Source organism: Meleagris gallopavo, chromosome 8, assembly GCF_905368555.1.
Source record: "Meleagris gallopavo chromosome 8, MGAL_WU_HG_1.1, whole genome shotgun sequence".
NCBI classification, from domain to species: domain Eukaryota; kingdom Metazoa; phylum Chordata; class Aves; order Galliformes; family Phasianidae; genus Meleagris; species Meleagris gallopavo.
In genome coordinates, this window is record NC_139411.1 from 21663626 (window position 1) to 21688240 (window position 24615).

Genomic DNA, 24615 nt, shown 5'->3' on the forward strand with positions numbered 1-24615 from the left:
CGTACCCCGGCGCTGGTACCGCCCCCCGGGGCACCACCCCTCCCTGGGGTTGGGGGGGACGAGATGAGGAAGGGGCGCCGAGGCCGCGCGCATGTGCCGTGGGCGCTCGGGGCTGCGCGTGCGCACGGCGGGAACGGTGCCGGTCGCTGCCCTGGGAGCGGGGCGTCATGGCGGCGGGCGCCGAGGCGCTCGCTGCTTTCGTCCGAGACTTCGTGACCGGACAGCAGGACGGCCGCGCCGCGGAGTTGGCGGCAGGTAACGGGCGGGGCCTGGGCGAGGCTGCGGGGTTGGGTGCGGGCGCGGCGGCGGGGCAGGGCGTCGGGGCGTGGGGCCGCGGGGTGGGGCTGCGGGGCTGCGTGCGGGAGCCACGTGGCTCGGGGTACGGCGCTGCGTGTTGGTGGCGCGGGCAGGGCATGGGGTGAGGCGCTGCTGGGAGGGGGCGTGGGGGGCAGGAGGGTTAGGGACTGCGGGGTGGCAGCCGAGGTGAGGCGGGGTGAGCGATACCGCGTAGATGTGGGGTTTGGGGGAGCGAGGGCTGTGGGTGAGTTCGGATTTTGTAAGGCCGATGCAGAGCACGGGATGGGGCCGGCTTGGGCAGGGGAGCGGGACTTAAGGGCGCGGGGCTGCGAGCCGTGACGCTGGGGGCATGGGCACGGCGGGAGATGCTGCCGACGATAAGGCAGCCCGCGGTCTGTCTGAGGTGCTCTGGGACGTGCAGCTGTGCTTGGCTGCTCCGGCCCTCGGGTCTGGGGCCTGTGCTCTGACGGCTCCTCTGTGACTTCTCCTTCCCTGGCAAGACTTGAGGCATTTGGTTCCCGTGGGTGATCTCCGCTTGGAGCAGCGATTTGGTAACTTTGTTATGTTAGAGGGTTTGTAGCTTCTGGAAAGAGGATTTTTAAGGATAAGGGGATGCGTTTTGTTTCTGGATGGTGGCTTTGGCACATTTTGGAAACTATTCGAGGGAGCGGATAGAGGCAGGGAAAGATAACCTTACATTGCTGTTGTCATCTGTGGTCATGTTACAGAAGTGCCCGGAGAAATCTTTGTCTCTTCATAGACCGACAAAGAGAAGAGCTGTCCCTCAGCTCCCGTCAGCCATACGGCACTTGTGACAAACCTACCTTGAAAGGCGAGGGGGCTGACAGGCGTCCTGTGCTGTCTCTGACCCTGCATAGAGTCATGTGTCAGAAAGTATTAAATTACAGCACGTATCCTTGAGTGAAGGGAGAGTTTTTTTCCTAACCTCACCGCCTTTTGTGTGATTGTTGGAAGAAACACGTTGAGCTTCCTTCGTGTGCTGCTGAGTGCTAAATTAAGTGTAACTTGACAGGTAGGAGGGGGAGCTTAGTGCTGTCACAGGCAGTTTGGGCTGCGTAGGTCAGCATGTGTCAGAGAAGGCTGAGTTTGTTTTTATTAAAGATGTGTGGAGAGAGGGATGATGCTATTAGAGAAAGCCATTGTGATCATTGGGAATTACTGCACACACATTATAAAGGAGTGGGGAGACGTAAGGTGGATTTCAAGTAAGAATACAGCAAAGGGTAAATTGCTTGCTTCTGTTTAGCCTCATGCTCTAGGAACATCACCAGAGAAAGGCAGCTCTTCCAGTAAGGGGAGCTTACTGGGATGCAAAGTGCACAACAACTGGTCCTGCTGGAGCTGAGCTCGCGCTTCAGCTGTGCTGTGTGCTGCTGCTGCTCTACGTGCTGCTGGGCTCGTGTACTTCGCTTATGCACAGCAAAATCAAGCAGACATCTGACAAGTTTGCTGGAGTAGAGGGAGGGGGTTCATAGCCACAAGAACATGGGTGGCTGGTTGTGGCCAGACCATTGCTCTTCAGCTCTTTCCTGTTAGTGAGGTCACCAACACCTTTGTCTTAATACTGCATTCAGGTTTTGAAAGTGTAGAGCAGCTGACTGCTCAGCTAGTGGGACTAGTGTGTATCTGACCTTCTGCACCATGGCAGAGGTAAAAGTCGCAAGCTTGCAGAAGCTGGAATGAGATGGTGGGATCCTAGGTGTGAAGGAGCACTCTGCTTTGTGCTCAAGCACAGTGCCTGCTTGCTGCTACCACGCTCCTGTTTTCTTGCAAGAGGCTTTGCCAGCAGCTCACAGTCTCATTTGAGGCACCTCTTCTTCAGCCTGTGCTGTCCATCCTGCAGCCAGCTGGATTCTCCTTCTTCCTCATGGCTTTCCTTGCTATGCCTCCTATCCCTCTCCCCTCTGGAACTGGAAGTGCATCTTTGGAGCCAGGGCTGCTTGCTAACAGAAAATGTGGTCATCCCTTCTTCCATCCCCAGAGACGTCTCTCCAAAGAACAGCACAACTTAATACTGGAACTAACTGCTTTAGGAAGAGCGAGTAAATGCTTGCAACAGCAGGATACACTAGCTGAGGCAAGGCCCAGATGAAACCTTTGGGCTTTCTGGTGGGTGGATGCCCCACCAATTGGGTAGGGAAGCCCTCAGCAAGGCAGAGAGGCGAATGCTCCTGCGCAAAGATGGTGAAACCTGGGGACCAGAGGCACACAGAGCTGTTTTACTGGGTGAGTGTCACACTGGCTGTGGAGGTAGGGGCCCTTCTGCTGGGCTTTTGTAGGATGCAGCAGATCCTCACCAAAGCCTCCTGGGGAGTGACTCTTCCCCCAGTTCAGCTGCAGGTGAGTGAAGCAACCTGGCCAGAGTGTCTGAGTCAGAGCTGCAAGTGCACTCCAGCAGTTCCAGCATTGTGTCGTACTCTAACCACAAAACCACATTTCTCTGTGCTCTCTGCCTTGGAGGGAGTTTATGCAGGTGTTGCTCAGTGTAGAGATGATGGAAACTGAGTGCTTGTTAATGTCTGGGCTGCTTGGCTCAACCACTGCCTTGTTAAGAGTGTGATTTCTTTTGTCCCCTACAGAGCACTGAGGGAGCTGCCCTCTGCCTCAGTGACTGTCTGGGAGTCTCTTTGGTTTACCCTCTTTATCTCTTCTCTCCAGGAGTGAAAGATGGAAGCTGGACTATTCTGCAGCTTGTGGAAGCCCTGGGGTAAGGAAAGCTGTGTACATGTTATACGTCGTGTAAGGGTATTGCAGGAGAGGTTCCCATAATAAGGGACAACAAGAAGGAAAAGCGTGCATGCTGACAGCTCGTCCTGTGCAAACTGCCTTCTGCACCACCAGGCACACAGACACACCACAAGTGTGTTGTCTGCACACTGGATGTTGCCCTCGCAGGGCAGAGGGGGCCCATAAGTCCCTCCTGGGACTGAGGAAAGGTGTTGCGGCAAGCAGTGAGCTGCAGAGCACATTGCAGCTGAGACTCCCTAGCAGGAGCTGCCTGACCACACGGTTGCACTGCTCCATGTCATGAGTTGACTGCCGCTTGGCTTTATTTCTGTCTCTGAGCTGTCATGGGCTGGGACTTGGGGGAACCTCATTTTTTTTCAGCTGTCACCTTGTAGAAGGCTTTGCCCTTTTTCATCTCTTGTGATCTCGAGAGCCTGACTTTTGGTTGCAGAGCATGATGCAAGAGTAATTTCCTTGGCCTGGCTTGAGAAGAGGCCTCTTGGCTGTGTGAGGCCAGGTGCTTGTGAGCAGCATTGTTAGGGGAGCAGGAGTCATCTCCTACCCTGTGTGCTAGTCGGGCAGCACCGTGCTGCTGTCCCCCTGCCTAGAGAGCAGCTCTGTTTCATGCCTATAATGTGTTTGCTCGGGGTGCACTTCCTGCGTGGGTATCCCTGTTCACATCAGGCCTCTTGGATTTTTGCCATGTGTGGGCTAGGTTCTGCCTGGAAAATACTGATCCACGGACACGAGGGCGAGGCATCCAACTGCTGTCACAAGTGCTGCTCGAGTGTCATTCCTTGCTCCAGGAGAAGGAAGGTAAGGTCTGCTATGAATTCTGGAATGGTTGTGAGCAGGTCGGGGGCCAAGCCTGTGCCCTGAAAGAGTCTAGCCTGCATTTGGCAAAGGAATTGATTTAGCACTATGGCAACTTTGTGCGTATCTCTCATGAGTCAAAGTCCAAGAAAGATGTGGGGCCCCACGTTGCATTCTGTTTGCCACCTTCACAAGACAATTCAGGCTACTCCCTGAATGTACCAAGGCCAGGTGCTGCAGCTGGTGCCCCTGGCAATGTGTGGGTGCTTTGCACTCAGGCATGCTCAGCGCTGCGTGGGAAGCCTCGGGGACACATCTGAATGTCAGAATCCTTGGGTGGTGATTCACTGCAGAAAAACCATCGTTCACAAAGCGAGTCATGCCACAGCCCTGAGGCCTGCCTAGGTAACTCTGGGGGATCTCTGTGGCCTGCGGTGGAAGGGAAGTCACCATAAGGATGAGAGGGGAGAAGAGGGCTGGGGTGAGAGAGGAATATTCCCTGTACATGTAAGCACGAGAAAGGTTTGGCTGTGTTATATGCCTCTAAGCAGCTGGCTGGCAAGGAAACAGTTTCCAGAATGACTTTGGATAGGGGCTTTGCTGGTAGGTTGCTCAACCTGTGCCAGCAGGATGGCAAGAGCCCGGGGGAAATAGCTGATAGGTGAGGTGATTGAAGAGGAAGGGGGAAAGCAGCAAGTGCTTGGTTTGATGTTGATGATGTAAATCTTGGGCTAGTACTGGGCAAGGCTGTGAGTAGCTGTGCAAAGAGCTACTGGTGTAGCTGGAGTCAGGTATGACTGTGGTAAGGATGGGGTGGCTCTAGAGGAACAAACAAGTGGAGAGGTTTGTCATGAGGCCTGGCAAAGTCAGGGGAGTGAGCTGGGTTTACAGCCGAGTCATTAGCAGCTCTGGAGGTAGGATGGGCAGAGTCAGTCCACAGGAGGAGAGCCATCCCAGCCAGCCTATCTCTTCGTGGCTCTCCTCACGCAGTCCATTTCTCAAGCACTGTGTCAGGCTGCCTCCCGGGGAGCGAGTTTCTGCAGCAGCTGTGGGAGCAGGATGCTGCCAGCCGGCTCTTCCAGTCTGCTTCCTGCTGCCGCTCCCCAGGCTGGGCTGTGCAGGCGCCCGTGGCCATGACTCAGGGGCCGGGAACGTGTTGTGGAGCTGAGCGTGGGCGATCTGGGGCTCCTGCTCCACCCCACAACATCCTGCAGCATCGGCCAAGCAGGCGTCTGCTGCTTCCCTGCCTGTGTCTGCACTCACGTGTCTGGACAGGCCAGGGTGAATGCCTCGCAGGCAGCCCCAGCACCTGAGCTTCGGCAGTGGGTGCTGCCCTGCTGTGGTCAGACTCAGTGGGTTGCTCCATAGGAGGAGGAGGCGGGTGTGAGAGCCAGGTGGGTGCATGCGGTGGTGTTCAGTTCCTCTCACAGTGGTGAATGATGCATTCTCACTGTTCAACATGCAGCTGTGGCTCCAGGGGCTAACGAATATTGGTATCTGTTTCTGACAGTTCTGCACCTGGTCCTGTTTTATGAGAACCGGCTGCAAGATCATCACCTCATGATCCCTTCAGTGCTCCAGGGTCTGCGTGCACTGGTGAGCTCATGCTTCCTCGGCTCACAGTGTGAGGATGGCTGCAGGGTGATGCTGGGAGGAAAATGCAACTCGTGGCTATGACTTAGAGCAGTTTGTGGAGCAGAGCCCAGCTGGGCTTACGGCTCTGTGGCATTGCCCTGCCTTGTGCTTCTGCTGTGCCCCCTGCAGAGGAGTAGAGGCTGCCATGACTTTTTGCTGTTCTGGGGCAAGGATTCTCTGGCTACCCTTGGGGACAGCACTGATGGTTTTCCTACCTGTCTGTGAGGGTAACAAACTCCCCCTGGGGTAGGAGAGGATCCTGCAGGTGGCTGCTGTGCATTCATTGTTCCTATTGCTTTTCTCTTCCTATTTCCAGAGCCTGTGTGAGGCGCTGGCCCCAGGGCTAGCAGTTTCTGTGCTCAAAGCCATCTTCCAGGAGGTGCACGTGCAGGTGAGCAATGTGATTTTCATCCTCCTATCTCTGTTTCATATTTTCTGTGTCTGGGGAAGGTCTGCCAGCATTCTGCACCAGTGCAGTGTAGCGTATCCTTCAGCAGCAATGCAGTGTTCCTGCAGAACTCAGAGCCAGCATGGCTCACTGCAGAGCAAGAGGCAGAAGACAGATGAGGCTCCCATTTGGCTCTTGTCCCCTCTTCTGTCAGCCTTATGAAGATTATTTCCTTTGCTCTGTTCTCCGGACTGTTTTAGTGACCCTAGTTCCCAAATTCTGCTCCATCTTAGGACTGTTTATTCTGGAAGGCCTTGGGCAGCACATGTGGCCCAGGAGTGATTGTAACAGTGTATTCTTTCAGTGATAATCACAGTCAATCATGTTCAGGTGCAATTGTACACCCTCCACATGGTAAATGGAATCTACATGCCAGAAAGCAGCAGTGGAGCTATTGAGGGGCCCTGCCTGCTTCTCAAGGGCATATGCATAGTCCTGGGTGGTGGGGTAGCAATGCTGCATGTACTGGAGGTTTGTTTTAATTCCTCTGCTCCTCCTTCCAGTCCCTGCTGCAGCAGGATCGCTACACAGTCTACAGCATCATCACCAACTTCATGGCCACCAGGGAAGAAGGTGAGGGCGCAGATGCCAGAACCACTCTGGGGTTGTTGGGCTAGGAGAATGGCTTGCTTTCTGCTGCTCAGAGCGCTTTCTGGCACTGCCTGGAGAAAGCTGGAAGGGGCTGTGCGGCTGGGGAAGCAGTGCTGATTTCATGCAGTGTTGGTGAACTTGATTGTCCTGCACTTTCTTTCTGCAGAGCTGAAGGGCCTGGGTGCTGACTTCACTTTCGGCTTCATCCAGGTGATGGATGGGGAGAAAGATCCCCGCAACCTGATGGTGGCCTTCCAGATTGTGCGTGATCTCATTGTCAGGAACTATGCCCTGGGTGAGCCTGTGTCTGCTGTGCAGAACTGAGTGAGAGATGTGTTGATTTTTTTTTATTATTTTTTTTTTCTTTTTGAGCTGTTGGAGGGATGGCCCTTGGGGCACAAGCGGGACTAGGTTTGTGTCTGACATGACTTAGGAGCTGTAGAGCCAGCCTGTCACAGATGCTAAGCTTGGCAGTTGTGTCCCTCTTGCTCAGTATCTTACGTCACCCTCTTCGTTTTCTACTTCCAGGTCCCTTTGTGGAGGAGCTGTTTGAAGTGACATCCTGCTACTTCCCTATTGATTTTACTCCAGTGAGTGAGTCTGCTACATGCTATAGCCTGTTCTTTCTGGTGTTTTCTCAGGGTCTCGTGTTCCTTCCAGGGAATGGAAGGAGCGGGTGGGCAAGAGTCTTAGCCTGGGTACTCTTGTGTTGTTAGCTATAGTATCCAGGCTGATGCCAGACTGGCTGTGGAGATTGACATTGCTGTTGCCTTGCTGGATATGAGATGATGCAGCCTCAGCTGATGGCTGTTCTGGGATGTTTCATGAACTGCTCTCTATACTTCTCCTCCAGCCCCCCAACGACCCACATGGCATCCAGAGAGAAGATCTGATCCTTAGCCTCCGAGCTGTACTGGCCTCCACACCACAGTTTGCTGAGGTAGGTAGCAGTTTGGGTTCTTGAGCACCACACTTGAGCACAGGCTGCATTTCATAATACTGCAACTCCTAGAGCAGCTCTGCAGGAAGTAAAAAACTGGACCAGGAGTCTGTGCATGGGCACGCCTGTGTCCTGGTACTCCTTGTGTCCTGCCTGTCCTTGGGGCTGGACATGTGGAGGGTGCTGCCTGTTGCATGTTTTTTTTTCTACCTCTGCCTCTTCTGGAGAAGGCTGAGCTTGCAGCCCTGCAGGGCCATGGACAAAGTGGTACAAAGAGCAGGATGAGTCTTAATCATCTCTTTCTGCAGTTCCTGCTCCCTCTGCTCATCGAGAAGATGGATTCAGACCTGCAAAGTGCCAAGCTTGACTCCCTGCAGACTCTGGTAAGGAGGCATCCATCACTCCCATCAGCCCACAGCTGGACAGTGCCAGTAGCAGCCAACCACAGTCAAGCTCCTCTCCTGTATCTGGCAGCCAAAGACTCTCCCTTTCAGAGCCTGGCTTGCAATTTCCAGGATCCTAGTTAGGCCTACATCACTCTTTCCTCTGAGTGCTTCACGCAGTCCAGCTTGAGCCTGCCAGGGTGAGCAGCACCCTGCTCTCTGTTCTACTGGCACTGATTTTTTTTTTTTTTGGCTCCTGTTTACAGACTGCTTGCTGTGCCATCTATGGGCAAAAGGAGCTACAAGAATTCCTCCCTAGCCTCTGGTCATCCCTGCGCAGGGAGGTAAGTGCAGCAAAGCCCCTAAGAAATGTTCCAGCACAGCTGGACTCCTCCTGAGCAGGAGTTCACAGCCAAACCAGTAGAGCTCCATATCTCCCACCAACCTCCACCTGTGGCCTTGACATCCCAGATGAAAAGAGGTTGAGGGGGACAGGCTACCCCTAAGTGTGTCTGAGGGGCTTGTTGGGTGTGCTTGTTCAAAGCACACAAGAAGCAATACTGGAACCTGAGCCTCTTCAGCCCATGTTGGGAGCATGAAGTCTGTGGTTGGGGGTCAGCACTGAGCTTAGCTTACCCCATGGCATCTCCTGCAGGTGTTCCAGACAGCGAGTGAGAAGGTTGAGGCAGAGTGCCTCTCTGCATTGCACGCCCTTTCTGCTTGTCTCTCCCGTTCTGTGCTCAGCTCAGATGCCGAGGACCTGCTGGACTCCTTCCTTAGCAGCATTCTGCAAGGTAGCTGTCAGGGAGACCTGCCCATCTCTGAACAGAGTGGCCTGTTGGCACTGCCAGACCTACAGGCATCCTCCTAGCCAAAGGAGGTGGTCTGCCCTCACGTTCTCCTTGAAGCCTGTTTCTTCTATTTCTGGCTTTCACAGCTAGTGTTGGCTTCTCTGAGAGAGTATCAGCTGCAGGAGGGAGAAGAGGGTACAGTAGGAAATACAAACTGAATGGAGTTGTTTCCCTCTCTTTGCAGTAGGATGTCCAAAGCTTTGCTGTGTGCCTGGAACTGGGGGCAGCAGCTCTGCCTAGGAGGCTGCACTACAGCTCAGAGCTGTGTCCCAGCAGCACATCCTAGTCCAGATATCAGCCATGCCCTGCACGTGAGGCAGTATGCCGGTATGGCTAATGCCAATCCTATCTCAGATTGCAGGCACCATCTGTGTGAGCCTGACATGAAGCTGGTGTGGCCAAGTGCCAAACTCCTGCAGGCAGCAGCAAGTGCTTCCCTCCGCACTTACCACCGTCTCACCCACAGCATCCTTCCCCTGCTACTGGAGCAGTACAACAAGCATTCACAGGTGAGAGGCACCCTGGGTTTGGCGGTCAAAGGCAGCAGGGCTGGGTGCACCCTGTGACTCTGTCCAGCTTGATGAGAGGAAGAGGGCATCAGCTATAGTGGGTGTCCTTCCCTGGCTGTCGGTAGGTACCCCTGTTACCTCCTGGCCTTGTGGCATTGGGCTGAGATGTAGCAATGACAGAGAGTTGGGTTACACCTTTGTATCCCTGCAGAGCAGCCAGAGAAGGACAATCTTGGAAATGCTGCTGGGTTTCCTGGAGTTGCAGCAGAAGTGGGGACATATAGAAGAAGGTGAGGTTTGCTGGTCCTTCTTCTGGAGGAGCCCAGACTCCCTTAAGCGTGACCCTGGAAGCTTCAGGCACTGTGTTGCCTTCCCTTATGCTGACAGAGAAGAAAAGTTCATTGACTTGGGTGGCTGTGTGTGCAGCCTGCCCCAGGGATTTTGTGTGATTGGATGTGAACTGGCAGGGCATCAGAAAGTGTCTGTCTGGTGCTGTGGTGGTGGCTGTGCTGTGACAGTGAGATGCTGGCAGTGATTCCATACTTCTGTCTCCAGATGAGAGTACTCTGCTGTCGCTCCAAGAGACAGTTTGCTCTGTGGTGTTCTCAGCACTCACAGATCCCAGCGTGCAGCTCCAGCTGGTCGGGATCAGGGCACTGACTGTCCTGGGCTCTTTGCAAGGTTGGTGTCTCACATCCCCTGGGGAGGCAGAGGGGAGGTGTTGCTCTGCTCTGGTAGCTGTGGTCAGCTGCCTATGCTGCATGTGGATGCATAGGAGGGGTGGCAGTACTTCTTATTCAATCTGTGAGCACCAGGAACACTTGATTTATCTTGCCTGCTTGTGCTGGGCACCTTGTACCTTTGGAGTTTGTGTAATGCTCCATTGCTAATAGCCTGGACAAGAAGAGGGAAGGATGCTGGCCAGAACACTGGGATCTTAGCCTTTGGCCAAGGGTATAATTCTTCTATGGCTCTTGTTCCAGGCTTCCTGTCTCCCTCTGACCTGGAGCTGGTTGTGGATCATCTTGTCCGGCTTGCTCTTCATGAGGAAGATTCCCAGAGCAGGTGAGTGCTGGGCTGACACTGCTTCAGTCACCCATATTCTGGGAAGAGGAACACGACCCTGGCTCTGCTACAGAGATGGGCTTAGTCTGGGTGGAGGTAAAGGAACTGTGGAAAGTAGAGACCATGTGTGTGTAGAAGCAAAGGGTTAAGCCAGGTGGTTTCTGGAATCAGAATTAGAAAGTGTGGGTCTATCAAAGCAAGGGACTCTACTGCCAATAGGATGAAAAAGGCAGAATCCTGAGAAATGGGTTTCTGGTGGTACGTTCTGGCCCAGGTCTTTGCTGCTGATGCACAAACAGCCCAGAGTTTGCATTGTTAACATCACCCCTCCTGCTCTCTTCCCTCCTGGCAGTGAAGCAGCAATGGAAGCAGCTGGATCTCTGGCTCCTGCCTACCCTAAAGTTTTCTCTGGGCGCATGGTGCCCAGGCTCGGAGAGGAGCTGCAGTCGGGTAAGGCTGACAGCCTTGCAAAGGGATTAAATTTCTGGTATTGGGGTGAAACAGAGGGACTGTGCCATATGGTTCTTCTCATTGAGGAATTCCTAGCACACGTGCTGTGTTGCTTGTACTGTGTCTGGGGATCACAAGTAGCCTGCACAGCAGGAGCTGCCCAGTCACAGACAGGACAGGATGCCTTGGACTTGGCTTGGGCCAGTCTTTTTGTGCTGCTACACTCCAGCTTGAGCACTGCAAGGGGGGGGGCTGGGAGCCATCCCAACACCCCTCTGAGCTGCATTTCCTCTTTAGAGCGGGAGGAAGAGAGCTCCCGGGATCTCCACTCCTTGCAGCAGCGCTGCCTGCAGGCCTTGGCAGCCGTGTCCACACACACCAGCATCGTGAGGGAAACTGTCCCTGTCCTGCTGCAGCACCTCCGGAATGTGCAGAAAGGTAACACAGCTGGCGGCAGGCAGCTCTGTGCAGCACCACTCCTCAGGAGATGAGGAGGGAGGGCTGTGTTGCTGACTCCCCTGGGTCCTGTAAATGGGGCCGTGTACCTGATGGCTGCCCTAAAATGGTGGTGTGGATGTGGGAGTGGGTGCAGTGGCAGTTGATGTGATGCTGAATGTGCCCTACAGGGAGTGAGGCCGGGAATGCCCGAGAGATAGTCTCTGTATGCCAGAGCCTGCACCGTGTGGCCCTGCAGTGCCAGCAGGACGCGGAGGGCTGCTGGTACTACCACCAGGCAGTGGTGCCGTGTCTGCTGGCTATGGCCGTTCAGGCTGCCACACAAGGTAAGCATCGCGGCTCGAGCAGGAGAGAGAACAGCAGCAGTGCGCTGGGCTCCCTGGTCCAGCAAAGAACGCTGCTGCTGCCACCCAACGGCAAACGCGGGCACTGCGGGCCCCTGGTCAGAGGCAGAGCAGCAGTGCTCTATGACATGTGGGTCACAGGGCTCTGTGCCTGCCTCTGGGCAGTGCCAGTGGGCTCCACCACTTCCCTTTCCACCCGTTGTCTGCAGAGAGCAGCCACCCACTGGTAAGCAAGGCGCTGCTGGAGGAGGAGGTGCTGACTGCCATGGTCCCTGTTATCAGCGCTGCCACCACTCACCTTAGCCCTGAGTGAGTAGTGCTGGTGTGGGATGCTAGATGCTGCCTCGTGGGGAAGGCAGGCTGCGTGCCCCTCTGCTGCTCCACAGAGGAGGTACTCAGGAGTTCTCTGGTGACGCTCCCAGAGCAGCACATTGCGATGTCTCCTTTCTCTTAGGCTGGCTGCCCAGAGTGTATCTCATGTGGTGCCTCTCTTCCTGGATGGAGAGGTCTCCTTTCTGCCCCAAAACAGTTTTCCTTGCTCCTTCCAGCCCTTCGAGGTGTGTGGGTTGTTTTAGTTGGGCAAGGACTCAGGATGTTGGCAGAGGCTGCCAACAAGGATCACGGTGACGTGAGTGCTGTTCTTCCCCTACAGGATGGGGAGTGTTTGGAGCCACAGAGACGCCTAGTTGCCCTCCTCATGGCCTTTGTCTGTTCCTTACCCCTCAATGTAAGTTGGTGAGGAGAAGAGTAGAAAGAGCCTTGACTGAGCACCATTCTCTCCAGATTCATAGCGAGCTCCATGGGCAGAGAAAGGGAGCAGCTGTGGACCTAGTTTGTAACACACTTCCTGTCTCTTTTAGGTGGTAATTCCACAGCAGGAACGGTTGCTCCGGGAACTGCTGGCACTGAGTTGCTCCTGCAGCTGTCCCTTCACAGCCACCACAGCTTCCAAGTGCTTTGCAGGACTTGTAAACAAGCACCCAGCAGGTAAGGGAGCAAACAGATTTTGAGGGTCCCTGCTCAGGGCTGGCAGGGAAATGACTCAACCTCCCGTTTCTGTGTTCCCAGGGCAGCAGCTGGATGAGATCTTGCAACTTGCAGTGAACAGGATGGAGCCTGGCCTTACAGAAGGGCCTCACCGAATACAGGCACTCACCCTGCTGCTCTGGGTAAGGCTTGTCTGTGGTGGGAGGGGAGAGCCCTGGGGTGCCCCAGCTGTGTGGTGCTGACTCTGCTCTGCCTGCACAGGTGACCAAAGCCCTGGTACTGCGCTACCACCCCCTGAGCTCCCATCTAACAGACAAGGTAGGCAGCAGTGAGGTTGGGCACTCCTGAAGGAGCTTCCTGCTCCCCCTGCCTCTGGTCAGCAACCCAAGTTGCCATGGCTCCCTTTTTCAGTGCTCTCTTCCTCGCAGCTGCTGGGCCTGCTGAGTGACGTGGAGCTGGGCCCCACTGCAGCCGATGGCTTCTCCCTGCTCATGGCTGAGTCCCCAGACGTGCTGCACAAGGGCTGCCACGCCGACGTGCGCATCATGTTCCGCCAGCGCTTCTTCACTGACAACGTGCCCAAGCTGGTGCAAGGCTTCCATGGGGCTGGTGCCGGTGAGCAGCTGGCCCCAGCCTGGCCTCCCCACTTAGTGCCCCTTTACCCTGGGGATCTGAGCCAGCGTCCCCTCTCACAAGTAGCAAGGTTCCCCTTGCTACTTGTGACCATCTCTGCCTGCAACAGATGTGAAGGCCAATTACCTGAAGAGTCTATCCCATGTGCTCAACCATCTTCCCAAGCCTGTGCTGGTGACAGAACTGCCCACGGTGAGAGCTGGCCTCAGTAGGGGAACTACGGCAGTGCAGGCTGCACAGCAGGGTTACTCACATTTCCTGTGGCCTCTCTACCCACAGCTGCTTTCCCTCTTGCTTGAGGCCTTGTCCTGCTCAGACCGTGTAGTACAGCTCTCCACCCTGAGCTGCCTCCAGCCGCTGCTGCTCGAAGCCCCCCAGATCATGAGCCTGCATATCGACACACTGGTCACCAAGTTCCTCAGCCTCACCTCCAGCCCTGCCATGGTGTGTACACCCCTGTCCTCTGCACCACACACCCCTCTCCTGTGTCCCAGCCCCTTCCATCCTTCATTCCTGTCTCCTTTCAGGCTGTCCGCATCGCTGCCCTGCGTTGTGCCCATGCGCTCACCAGTCTGCCCACAATAGTGGTAAGTGCTCCTGCTTCCTGCTCCTCCTTGTGCAAGTGGGTCCCAGCCATGGCTGGGGCAGCCAGCACCCTGGAGGGCTCTTGCTGAGAGCAGTAGTTGTCCTCCAGCTGCTCCCATACAAGGCCCGAGTTATCCGGGCGCTGGCCAAGCCTTTGGATGACAAGAAGAGGCTGGTGCGGAAGGAGGCAGTAGCTGCACGAGGGGAATGGTGAGTGCATGGCTGGAGCTGCAGGGGAGTCAATGTGTTTAAGACATGGCTGATGGCAGTCTCTGTCTCCATAGGTTCCTGGTGGGGAGCCCGGGCAGGTGAGCACCCTGCATCCCCTCCCTGTGCTTACTGACAATCTGACCAGGACCCTGTCGATGCCGCGGACCCAGCTTCCCTTGGAGCCTGGTACTGCCTGAAGCACTGAGGCTGGAGAATGGAGACCTGCAGGCAGCACCTCCCCTGTGGCCCCTTCTGGCCCACTGTCCTCTCTTCTGCACCTAGCAGAGGGAAGGAGCTGTGCTGCATATGGCTTGCCTGTAGCTAGGGACACTGACGGACAGATTTGCTACATGTGAACTGCACGGGCAGGCTTGTGCACACAGGTGCTCTGCGTAGCACCCCATGTGTGAGAGGAATAAACTTGTCTGTTTTGGTAATGCCGTGTTGGGTCTCAGTGCAGCCCAGGCTGAGACCCCAGTGCCTGTGCTAGCTGTCACACAGCTGAAGGAGCTGGGTGCAGGCCCTTACTCCTCTTTGCAAGCTGGAATCATAAGACTTCCTCTGCTCTCAGCCAGCTGCATCACCCACCATGGAAAAGAGTCAAACGTTTTTTTTTTTTTTTTTTAAAAAAAAAAACAACACAAAACACCTTTATTGGATGCTCTTAAAAAGTCTCCCTGGGGAATGCTTAGGGGGCAGGTAAGCCATCGTCTGCCCCCTGCCCTGTCACGGAGCCACACTGGGCCTTGTGCTGGCCCATACTGGTGCATTGTGAGGGCAGTACCTTCAATTTTAGACAGGAACAGCAGCTTTGCCCCCTTCCCCAGGGCTGCCTGCAGCCACTGAGGTGCTAATAGAGCAGGCAACCAGGCCTCAAAGTTCCATTTCCCAGAGCTCTGGCTCTGTAAGAGGTGTGTGCCAGCGCACCCGCCTTCCACCAGCCCCTTAGGCCAAACTGAGTCACGGTTGTGGAGTGGGTCCCCTGTGTGCTCCCCTGCCAGCGGGGAGGGACTGCTGCAGCACCCAGGCCTCAGATGGCCAGGAGCGGTGCACGCTGCTCGGTCATGCAGGGAGGCAGCTCCCAGCTCAGGCCCGTTCCGTGGGGCAAGTGAGGAGAGGGCAGCAGGACACGGGTGAGCCAGTGCCTGTGGGGAGAGAAGCAAAGCCTGCAGCAAAAAGCTGAAGTCATGGCACCATAGAGTAGAGCCGGGGCTGTTAAGTGCCAGTGAGGTATGTGAGTACGTGGCCCCCTGCTGCCACAACAGCCTCCCTCTCCTGGCAGAGGCGTGCCTGCAGCAGTGCTGGCTCAGCCAGAGCTTTCCTCTAGGCAAAGCTGAGGCAGCTGGAGGCTGCACTACAGCTGGGCCCAAAAATTGGTCTGGGTCCTCCGAGCCTTGTAAGGCTGGTTCCTGGATCCCAGCACCCTTGTGCTTTACCTTGGCACATCCACTCCCAGAAACACCTTCCAGTTATCCCAGCTGCCGTAACTGTAGGGGTTTCTGAACACCTGTGGGCCAGAGAGATGCACATCAAGTCTGGCTCTGCCTGGCTGGCCCTCCCACCCTGGGGGCTGTGCTCACCTTGCCTTTCTTCTGCAGTCGCTGCCTCTCCTTCTTATTGATGTGCCTCTCAATGCTGGTTTCCCCACGGGTGATGAGGGCAGCATGCCACAGTGTGAGGGCACCCAGGGCCAACGCTACTGAGCTGGGGACAAGCCACAGCAGGTTGCACATAGGTCTTCATCAGAATCGTAACTGTGGGGGACTGAGGCTGTTTTCCTGAGCAAGTGCAGGTGGTTTGATGGCTTTCATCCCATGTGCCAGGGAGCTGAAATCAGTTCTCAAGAGCCCAAGAGCCAGCAGGGCAGGGATGTCTGTGCTAGAGCAAAGCAGTCTAGCCCAGGGAAGGTGGCATACAAGGGACAGCACAGCAGTGCTGCAGTGGGCCCCACTGCTTCCCCCAGCACCCTCCTGGCCTCTGTAACCCCATTACCTGCACAGGACCCAGAGGTAGACCACACTCTTGTGGAAAGCTCGCTGGCGGAAGGAGAAGGTGGGTGGTGGGGTCTGGTAATACGTCTGAAAAAGGACAGAGAGGGGCACATTACCAGAATGCTTTATAGTGTAAAGCCAGGCAAGGAGTGCAGTGCTCCTTTGATGAAGGAATCAAGCAGTTAGAAAAAACTGGCACCAGAACCAACACAACAGCCAGGGCAAGAGGGAGGCAGCCGAAGACAGCCACAAGACAGACAGACACCACTTGAGAGCTGGCATATGAGTGACAAGCAGTGTGCTGGAGCTCAGGGAGCAGGTCACCGCACCACAAAGGAGATGATGCTCAGGGTGAGATGTTTACATACTGCTGCTGCAGCTTCCCCAGGAGAGCAGAGCCTGAGTAGCATGCCAAGCAGTGGGCCTGGCCCCAGTGCTGTTGCTGCCACCAGCCAAAGCCACTGAAAGCTTGGTACATGGGGAATCAGACCCAAAACTGCTGGAGGTTGCGCCTGTAGCAGAGCCCTAGCAGCCCTAGCTCCGTGACTCATGAGACAAGCACAGGGGCTGGTTCTGGCCTCAGGCTTCACTTTGAGAGCAGGATTCAGCCTGCAGGGCAGCTCTGTTCCACGCTGCCTGGAGCAGCTGGGGAGCAGGGATGTCCCACCTGGTTGGCGGCCACCTGCAGTCTCTCCTTCTCAAGCAGTTTCATTCTCTAGGGGGATGGAAAACACAGGGCACCAGTTACATGGCTCAGAGGAAAGGGCCCTTCCTCTCAAACCTCACAGGACTAGGGCAGCAGGGACCTCACAGGAGGAGGGAGAGGAGAAGCAAAGTCAGTTCAATGCTAGTGCTGGTTCAGCCTTGTTCTGCAAGCTCAGCCTGGGGAGACCAGGCAGCCTCTGAGTATGCCAGCACTTCCTCTCCTGGAGCAGGTGAGGGGCCATCTCACTCAAACTCACCTCAATGGCTGCGTAAGCATCCCGGAACATGTCCCAGCCGCTGATGCTGCAGTAGATGCAGCCCATGGTCATGAAGAAGCAGAAGGAGAAGAAGTAGCGGTGGTTGTAGTGCCCAACACAGTTATTGAGCCAGGCTGCCTCTAGGGTTAAAGGTGTGTAACTGTGATGGTCACTAGTCCTAACCCACCCCATGAGGATCAAGACATCCAGCCAGGCTCTCTGAACCCTCCCCTGCACTGAGTGACTTAGGACAGAAATGGAGCAGGGAGATGAGGAGGAAGCAGGGCTGGCTCCTCGGGAGAGTGCAGTGAGTTAGTACTGCAGAAGGATACGACAATGGTGGTCCATCTTCAGCACACACCTGGGAGGGAGGAGAGCACCACAAATGTTAGTGCGAATTGCAAGCACCATGTCTGGGAGGGGGCAGCCAGCCCACTCAGTCCTTCATGCTGTGCTAGAGGCAGGTAACAAGCCAGCAGAGCAGAGAGGAAGGGGCGCATCTCTCATGGCTTATGGTGGGAAGGGAGAAGTATCCTGCCCCAGCTAGCAGAGGCACTACCTGATGTGGTAGGGAGGCCAGGGAACATTACCTGTTGCAGATGCTGCAGTGATGGGTGCGAGCCGGCTTGGGGGCAATGCATTTCCTGCAGATGGAGACGCCAGTGAGATCGTTCTTAGCCTGCACACAGGTCAGAAAAGAGGATGTGCTCCCAATTCCCCACACCATCCCCTGCTCCCCCATGTGTTAGCCACACTCCCCTAAACCTGCCTCCCCTCCTAGCCCCTGTCTGGAGAAGACTTCCTGTAATGATGCCAACAGGATGCTCCCAGTGATCAGCTGTACCTGGTCCCCAGTGCCGAGCTGCACTGCCCATTGGTGCCCAGGCTCAGCCTCACCTGCGGTGGATGCCCAGGAGAGGTGGTGATGGCCTTGTAGTAGTGGAAGACAATCATGATGAGGTTCCAGTGTCCATAGGCAAGATGCCAGCAGATCCAGGCAGGCGTGTACGTCTGCAGGATGAGGGGCAGCAGGCAGATGTATACGATGGCCACAATGGAGCTTGTCAACCCTATCACCAGTGCCACAAACACCTAAAGGAAAAGGGGTTTGGGTCAGTGGAGTGTGCAGCACCTGCTCCATGCTGAATTCTCACTCCCTTCCACCTGGAGCAGCACAACTCAAGCTCTAGGACTCAGAGTCCCCAGCAGCATGCTCGCCGCCCCAAACCCCTCTAGCAATGGAGGCACTCACCACACCAAACCAGCGGGTGACATGGTCCACCAGCCAGTAGACAGGCTCAAAGAGGGAGTCAAGCACCACGTCGCTGTTGGTGAAGGAATTGTAGAGCAAGGAGCGGAGGCAGAGGCGCCCGTAGTGCCACAGCTGTCCTGCCTGCCGCAGCAGCTTAAAGCGCCGCCGCCGGCCCAGACGCAGGCACTTGAAGAGCAGGCGCATCACCGCTGCAAACATCCGCTGCCGGCTTCTCATCCCTGCTGAGCTCCACCTGCAGGGAAGAGGCTGGGTGTGGGCAGGCCACCCTGCTGCCTCTGTCCCGCGGGGAGGGCGTCCCCTCCTGGGTGTGCTGATGGTGCAGCTCTTGCCAAGTGCCTGCCTGCACAGCAGGGCAGGGCCCTCCTTCACCCTGCACGGGACGCAGAGCAGAAGCGGGTGGCGCTGAGCCCGAACTGGAGGCCGCGATGCTGCGTTCCTGAGCTCTGCGCATGGAGACTGGGACACGGGGCTCTCAGGCCTCCGCGCCTGACCTCAGATGCTCCCTGCTCCCATCTCGTCTTTCCCAGAGGGGAGGGAGATGGGGACTGACACGGCGAGTCTGACTCAGAGGAAACTAGAGACGGCGCAGGCACTTGGGGCGCTGAGCCCATTCCAGGGCAGGGAACGCTCAAAAACCACGGGGATCCCCTCACCAGTCTTTCGTAACTGAGTCAGGAATGAGGGAGCCCAGACAATACACATGCCCTCTCCTCACACCTAGAAGGCAGCATCTGGATGCCGCTTCCCTTTAGGTTCTGGACCAAGCTGCAGAAGCCATCCCACCATACCTATCCCAACCTCACAGTGCTGCACTGAGAGCCGCAGCACCTCTCCTTCCCCTCCCCCGGATCCTCCCAGGACAGTGCCCCACTTCGCAGACGGAGAGTCCTTTGCGCAGCCCCAGGCCGAGGTGCTGCCACTCAGACAGCAAAGGAACGCACAGCCAAGTGCTCGCCTTCCCACCGAGCCTCTCATCCCACTCAAGGGCCGTGCTGGGAGCAAGGAGGAACCCGAGCCGGCCCCGAAACGAGGCAAACGATCTGCCGGGTCGGGGCCCCCGGGCCTCCGTGCCGCAACGGCCATCAATATTAACCAGCACGGCCGCCCCGGGGTCCTGCCAAGGTCCCGTTCGCCTCGCACAGCGCCAGGCACAGCGCCAGGCGGCAGCGCCGCAGCGCAACCAGCGACAGCTCAGCCCCAAAAACGTCTCCATGCGCTGCTCCCGGCTCCCCTGCAGCACCGCGCCCTGCTCCAGGCACACGCACCGCGCAGCCGGCTCGCGGCGGCACCCAGCCCACCCTCAGAGCAGGAAGGTGGGCTTTGCCAACCCCGCGAGCCGCCCCTGCACCAAAAACATCGGGCTCAGAGATGCCCTCGCCCGTGACGGACGGCGGTAGCGAAGGGGCAGCGCGGCCCGACCGTGGGCAGGCAGCACCACGCCGCGGGGCCCGCACCGCCGCGGGGCCGGGCCGCAGCCTCCCCAGCCCTCCGCTGCGGGCCGAGCTCCCCCGCTCTGCGGCACCCGGCCCCGCGGCATCCAGCGCGGCCTCGGGCCCACGCCCACCTGCCGCCCGCTCCCCGCCGCCCGCCGCCATGCCCGGTGCCCACGCCGTCCTCACGGCCCCGGGCAGCGCCCGCCGCCCCGCGCCTGCGCACCGAGCATGCCGGGAAGCGCCGTCACCCGGCGCTACACTACGACTCCCAGCGGGCGGCGCGCCACCTCTTCTCCCTGGGGATAAAGGCGAACCAATAGTCACGCCGCTTATAGCGTGGCCCTGCCGCTGAGAGCCAATAGGAGGAGGGCTCTTTGCGGGGTTGGAGCGCGACACGGAACATGGCGCCGCCGGCTCGGTACTGCGTGCCCGGTGAGTGCGGGGCCGTGCTGCCGGAGGAGGCCGGGCCGGACGGCCCCGGCGCTGAGTGAGTGTTCCGCAGGCGAGCGGCTGTGCAGCACGGAGGAGGCCTCGGCGGGCAGCGGGACCTACGCGCGGCACGGCTCCATCTTCGCCTCGCTGGCCGGCTGCCTGCAGAAATGTGCCGAGGGCGGCGGGGTGAGCGCGGAGCGGGGCTCCGGAGGATGCGGGGCAGGCGTGGGCGGCCCCGAGCTGAGCCCGTGTGTGTGCCTCGCAGCTGCCCGTGGTGTCGGTGGTGCGGGACGCGGAGGCGCAGCTACTGCCCGGCGTGGGGGCTGTGGTGACCTGCAAGGTGGGTGCCGGGGGTGGGACGGCCCCTCGCGTGTCCCTGTGTGTGCCTGCGGCCGGGGGCTCTGTGCTTTCCTTACAGAGCTCCTCATAGAGGGCAGCGCCCGGAGCGGCAGGAACAGAGAGCAGCAGAGCGGTAAACAAGCCTCCGGGCCCAGCCCGCGCTGCACAGGCACTGACTGCCTGCTGTCCCTCCACACAGGTGTGCAGCATCAATTCCCGGTTTGCCAAAGTGAACATTCTGTATGTTGGCTCCACGCCACTGAAATCCACCTTCCGTGGCACTATACGGTAGGAAAGGGCAGGGGGCACGCTGCTCAGGGCAGGCTGCCTGCCTGGCACCAGCCAGCTGGATGAGGGCAGCTGCTTGGAGACATCTAGCAAGGTCTGGCCGGTGTCCAGACAGGCTGGGGCAGCTCCTGCTTGCTCTCTCTGGTATCACATTCCTGTGTGTCCTTTTCCAGGAAGGAAGACATTCGAGCCACTGAGAAGGATAAGGTCAGCAGGGCACTGCTGGGTGCGGCACCATTCCAGCTTCCCTCTGTTCAGCTCCCATCCTTCTGCTGCCTGTGGGGTGCCTACTGAGAAGTACCTGCATTCTCCATGCACTCCTGTCCGCTCCTTCCCACACAGGTAGAAGTCTACAAGAGTTTTCGCCCTGGTGACATAGTTCTAGCCAAAGTTGTATCCTTTCCCGTCGCACTGGGAGGGCCCACAGGCCTGGAGGGTTTGTACTGGGCTAGAGAGTCTTTCTCTTAACCCACACCCAACCAGATCTCACTGGGGGATGCACAGTCCAACTACTTGCTGAGCACAGCAGAGAATGAGCTGGGCGTGGTAGTGGCACGCAGCGAGGCAGGTAGGAATCACCCTTTCTCCATGTGGGGAGCAGCTGATGCAGCTTGGGGAGCAAAAACCCTCCTTTCCTCCCACTGCTGAGCCTTGGGCTGCTGGGGATGGGAAATGTGAAAAAAGAGTAAAGGAAGGAAACCTGCTGACTGGGGATGCCCGCAGGGGTGCAGATGGTGCCTATCAGCTGGTGTGAGATGCAGTGCCCACAGACACACACCAAGGACTTCCGTAAGGTGGCCCGTGTGCAGCCGCAGTTCCTGCAGACCTAGCAGCCCCCTCAGGGGCATGGGGGCCCCAGGAGGGAAGGCTGCTGTGCTGCGGTCCAGCAGCTTCCATGCAGCTCCACACTTGAGAGACTGGAACAGCAGGATGGATTTTGTATTTGTGCTGTAGGTAATAAATGTTCTTTTCTTTTTTGAGAGCTCTGTGTTCTGCTCAGTTACTGCCTATAGGGATTGCTCCGGAGCTGCTGGAGGGGGCTGTTTCACACAGCAGTGCAGGGGTGAGGAAGTGTGTTCCCAGTCTGGGGCTGGGGAGAGGCTTTGAGGCTAGTGGTACTCAGCACAGGCTGTGGCTGCTGCTGTACTCATCTCCAGTGCCGCTTATCGCCTCAGGTCATGCATGCCCTTCATTAGGCAAAGAGGTGTGGCACACACCAGAGCCAGTAAACCACTGATGAGTCACAGTGAATCACTCCTTGCAGCAAGGATTGCAGAACTGTGCTTTACTGTGCAGAGCCCAAGCACTTTCTGCACCCACAAGTCAGCAGCAACTTCTGCATCACAGACACGTGGTAGCACAGGAAAGGAGGTGCTAGGCAAAGTGGGAGCTCCATGTGGCCCAGGAGCACATGGCGCAGTGGCACAGGAAAACGCTGACATAAATTATTGCATATTAATCTTTTATTGAACTGGAACAAGACAACTGGTACTGCTAGACAGTTAGATTGACCCAGTGCAAGCCCAGGCTCACTACAGCAGCAGTGGGGAGGCTACAGTGACAGTGCTAAGTACACGTTTGTGGGACGGAGACACAATGGCATCTACACCACCTCCATGAGGCAGGACTAGGGTTGGCTTTGGCTGTAGGAAGCACATGGCAAATACAAATTCCCAGACAACACGCTCCTTCCTTTGTCCAAAAGCAATAAGTTAAAGCATTGGCTAGTAGAGCTGGGTTGGGGTTTGCAAGTACTACTACTGGGTGCTGTACTACACAGAAGCATGCACCACAGTACAACCCATTTGGTGTCTAAGCATCCTAGTTTTTGTGCCACACAGCCACAAAGGGACTATGCACCCATCCTGGTTGCTGCCCCCATCCCACTGCTCCTGTTGTGCTCCTGGAATAACTAAACCAAGCAACAGAACTACAGTAACAGTGACAAGAGCTGCCGGAAAAGCGAGAGAAGCCAGGTGTGGCAAAAGATTGCTTGAGAGCATCCCCCAAGGGCTGGGAACACACAACATAGGGCTGCAGTTGCTGCCTGGCAGAGCGAGGACTCCCTTTCACACCAGACCCCTGTGCACACAGCCCCTCACCCCCCAGCTCCCAGGCTGCCTGCAGAGGTGAGCCTGGTGCAGAGGGTAAGGACCTAGTCCTGGGGAGCTGCTCCCTGCTCCAGCTCTGCAGCTCCAAGTTCCTACAGCTGTGGGGTGTGCACAGAGGGGTGGGGACAGAGGGGACTCATCTACTTGCTAGTCTGCACGCCTGCCTCATTTCTTGACTTTGCCCTGAGCAGCGACAGCCTCCATGGCCTTGCGCACCGTCTCCTCATCTCCTAGGAACTGCATGGGCTTGATGGGCTTGAGGTTTTTGTCCAATTCATAGACAATTGGGATGCCGGTGGGCAGGTTCAGCTCCATGATAGCCTCTTCTGACATGCCTGCAAACAGAGGATGGTTACTCAAAGGGAGGGCAAGGGAGAGCCCTGCTTGTGTGGAGCTGGAGCAGTGGGGGGTCCCAAGCAACGTGCAGAGCTGCCGTACCTTCCAAGTGCTTGACAATCCCCCTCAGGCTGTTGCCATGGGCCGCAATAAGGACTCTCTTGCCCTCTTTGATCTGTGGGACAATTTCCTCATTCCAGAAGGGCAGGGCCCGGGCAATGGTGTCCTTCAGGCTCTCACATGTGGGCAGCTGGTCCTCTGTCAGGTCAGCATAGCGACGATCCTGCAGTAACACCACCACACCTGCACCACAGTCCAGCACCCCCGGGGGCTACACCAGCAGTCACGCAGAACGGAAAACCACCAGGGGCCGAGTGCTGAGAACAGTGACTGAGAACAGGAGTGGAACTGGCTTGTAGCTATACACCCACGAGAAAGTGCTTTGGGATTTGCCTCCAGCTGCCGGACCTGCCTGGGAGCAATAGCACGGTGCTTGTTGCTGAGCAAACACCCAAGCTTTGGCTACGGGACTAATGATTAACATCTCCCCTTGACTCCGTGCCATCCCTTGGGGTTCATCCTCTGCAGGGAGAGGATAGGATGGCCTCAGTCCAGCCCCTGTCACCAATGCTGCAACCGGAGAGCGAAGGGCAGCGTGGGAGGCCTGGGCCACACGGCTCCCCAGGTTCCTGGCAGCCCCTTACCTTGCTGATGGTGCTGAAGAAGGGGTGGTCCGACTGCATGGGCGGCGGGGGGATGTCGAAGGAGCGCCTCCAGATCTTCACCTGGGCCTCACCGTGCTTGGCGGCTGTCTCAGCCTTGTTGAGGCCGGTGAGGGCCCCGTAGTGCCGCTCGTTGAGGCGCCACGTCCGCACCACGGGCAGCCACATCTGGTCGATGGCGTCCAGCACGTTCCAGAGGGTGCGGATGGCCCTCTTCTGCACCGACGTGAAGCAGATATCGAACTCATAGCCGGCGTCTGCGGAGGCGGGGGGGGGGAAGGGGGGAGTTGGGGGAGTCAGAGGCCGCACGAGGCCGCGCTGTTGCATAACGGGCACCGCCGGTCCCCGCCGCGCCCCGAGATGGTCGCCGCAGAGCCCGGCGGGCGCAGCCTCCCCACCCGCCCCACCGCCCGCTCAACGCGGGGCCCGCCGGTACCTCGCAGAGCCTCTCCGCCGCGCCGCGCCTCCTGCTGCCCGGCGGGGCTGAGGTCGGCGTCGTACCACCCGCAGAAGCGGTTCTCCAGGTTCCAGGCGCTCTCGCCGTGGCGGACGAGCACGAGGCGGTAGGCGGCCATCGCTGCTCCGGCACTCAGCTCTCGCGCTCCTCCCGCTGCCGCCGCCGCGCGCGACTGACCCGCCCCGCGCCGCCCCGCGCCGGGCAGTGCGAGGCGCGCACGCGCAGGCAGACAGAGGCGGCGGGCGAGGGAGCACGTAGCGCATGGCGGGGCCGCGAAGGGCGGCGCGACCTTCGGGCTGTGACGTCGCCACGCCGCGATGTGGGCG

The 24615-nt window shown here is 57.6% G+C and overlaps 4 protein-coding genes across 11 annotated transcripts; 2 read left to right on the plus strand and 2 right to left on the minus strand.

Annotated features, from left to right (window-relative positions):
- The first annotated feature begins 14 nt into the window (after positions 1 to 14).
- On the plus strand, positions 15 to 14382 carry MMS19 (MMS19 cytosolic iron-sulfur assembly component). Of its 3 annotated transcripts, none has more exons than XM_085229682.1 (31): positions 15 to 255; positions 2977 to 3025; positions 3761 to 3861; positions 5369 to 5454; positions 5810 to 5884; positions 6445 to 6514; positions 6699 to 6827; positions 7061 to 7122; positions 7386 to 7472; positions 7781 to 7855; positions 8122 to 8199; positions 8511 to 8649; positions 9061 to 9215; positions 9427 to 9505; positions 9771 to 9896; positions 10199 to 10280; positions 10633 to 10730; positions 11028 to 11168; positions 11357 to 11512; positions 11740 to 11839; positions 11985 to 12087; positions 12183 to 12257; positions 12391 to 12517; positions 12599 to 12699; positions 12779 to 12835; positions 12946 to 13132; positions 13260 to 13342; positions 13430 to 13594; positions 13678 to 13737; positions 13845 to 13945; positions 14020 to 14382. In XM_085229682.1, the coding sequence occupies exons 1-31, from the start codon at positions 168 to 170 to the stop codon at positions 14045 to 14047; spliced, it is 3063 nt and encodes a 1020-aa protein (XP_085085808.1). In that variant the 5' UTR covers positions 15 to 167; the 3' UTR covers positions 14048 to 14382. The 3 variants fall into 3 exon arrangements, with proteins under 3 accessions (XP_085085808.1, XP_019473282.1, XP_010712907.1); XM_010714605.4 differs by lacking the exon at positions 15 to 255 and adding an exon at positions 881 to 2544; XM_019617737.3 differs by lacking the exons at positions 15 to 255; positions 13260 to 13342; positions 13430 to 13594; ... (1 more) ...; positions 13845 to 13945; positions 14020 to 14382 and adding an exon at positions 876 to 2544 and having other exon boundaries at positions 12929 to 13106.
- A 441-nt stretch (positions 14383 to 14823) lies between these two features.
- On the minus strand, positions 14824 to 19885 carry ZDHHC16 (zDHHC palmitoyltransferase 16). Of its 6 annotated transcripts, none has more exons than XM_085229695.1 (11): positions 19736 to 19885; positions 18151 to 18403; positions 17796 to 17990; positions 17489 to 17577; positions 17231 to 17259; positions 16899 to 17032; positions 16604 to 16651; positions 15938 to 16023; positions 15526 to 15649; positions 15382 to 15452; positions 14824 to 15090 (listed from the first exon to the last, which is right to left on the minus strand). In XM_085229695.1, the coding sequence occupies exons 2-11, from the start codon at positions 18385 to 18387 to the stop codon at positions 14976 to 14978; spliced, it is 1128 nt and encodes a 375-aa protein (XP_085085821.1). In that variant the 5' UTR covers positions 18388 to 18403; positions 19736 to 19885; the 3' UTR covers positions 14824 to 14975. The 6 variants fall into 6 exon arrangements, with proteins under 6 accessions (XP_085085821.1, XP_085085816.1, XP_085085817.1 ...); XM_085229690.1 differs by having other exon boundaries at positions 18151 to 18405; positions 19752 to 19873; XM_085229691.1 differs by lacking the exon at positions 16604 to 16651 and having other exon boundaries at positions 18151 to 18405; positions 19752 to 19872.
- A 5-nt stretch (positions 19886 to 19890) lies between these two features.
- EXOSC1 (exosome component 1) lies at positions 19891 to 21645 on the plus strand. The gene is made up of 8 exons (XM_085229702.1): positions 19891 to 20036; positions 20107 to 20222; positions 20302 to 20376; positions 20575 to 20663; positions 20837 to 20870; positions 21006 to 21056; positions 21147 to 21231; positions 21387 to 21645. Exons 1-8 carry the CDS (start codon positions 20006 to 20008, stop codon positions 21491 to 21493), a joined length of 588 nt encoding a protein of 195 aa, XP_085085828.1. The 5' UTR covers positions 19891 to 20005; the 3' UTR covers positions 21494 to 21645.
- Positions 21646 to 22108: 463 nt separating this feature from the next.
- On the minus strand, positions 22109 to 24504 carry PGAM1 (phosphoglycerate mutase 1). The gene is made up of 4 exons (XM_085229701.1): positions 24269 to 24504; positions 23815 to 24089; positions 23213 to 23393; positions 22109 to 23109 (listed from the first exon to the last, which is right to left on the minus strand). The coding sequence occupies exons 1-4, from the start codon at positions 24405 to 24407 to the stop codon at positions 22940 to 22942; spliced, it is 765 nt and encodes a 254-aa protein (XP_085085827.1). The 5' UTR covers positions 24408 to 24504; the 3' UTR covers positions 22109 to 22939.
- Positions 24505 to 24615: the final 111 nt, after the last annotated feature.

Excerpts from the sequence above, each read along its gene's own strand:
- MMS19 (XM_010714605.4), top strand. The coding sequence starts at position 2,436 with ATGCCCCACCAATTGGGTAGGGAAGCCCTCAGCAAGGCAGAGAGGCGA. Across the intron at positions 2,545-2,976 it reads ACACAGAGCTGTTTTACTGG|GAGTGAAAGATGGAAGCTGG; the intron begins GTGAGTGTCACA and ends TCTTCTCTCCAG. Across the intron at positions 13,595-13,677 it reads TCACCTCCAGCCCTGCCATG|GCTGTCCGCATCGCTGCCCT; the intron begins GTGTGTACACCC and ends GTCTCCTTTCAG.
- ZDHHC16 (XM_085229690.1), bottom strand. Across the intron at positions 17,033-17,230 it reads GAAGATGGACCACCATTGTC|CCTGGCTCAATAACTGTGTT; the intron begins GTATCCTTCTGC and ends CCCTAGAGGCAG. Across the intron at positions 15,091-15,381 it reads CTGGGAGTGGATGTGCCAAG|GCACTGGCTCACCCGTGTCC; the intron begins GTAAAGCACAAG and ends CTCTCCCCACAG.
- EXOSC1 (XM_085229702.1), top strand. The coding sequence starts at position 20,006 with ATGGCGCCGCCGGCTCGGTACTGCGTGCCCG. Across the intron at positions 20,223-20,301 it reads AATGTGCCGAGGGCGGCGGG|CTGCCCGTGGTGTCGGTGGT; the intron begins GTGAGCGCGGAG and ends TGTGCCTCGCAG. Across the intron at positions 20,664-20,836 it reads ACCTTCCGTGGCACTATACG|GAAGGAAGACATTCGAGCCA; the intron begins GTAGGAAAGGGC and ends GTCCTTTTCCAG.
- PGAM1 (XM_085229701.1), bottom strand. The coding sequence starts at position 24,407 with ATGGCCGCCTACCGCCTCGTGCTCGTCCGCCACGGCGAGAGCGCCTGG. Across the intron at positions 24,090-24,268 it reads CGGCGGAGAGGCTCTGCGAG|ACGCCGGCTATGAGTTCGAT; the intron begins GTACCGGCGGGC and ends CCGCCTCCGCAG. Across the intron at positions 23,394-23,814 it reads TCTTCAGCACCATCAGCAAG|GATCGTCGCTATGCTGACCT; the intron begins GTAAGGGGCTGC and ends GTGTTACTGCAG.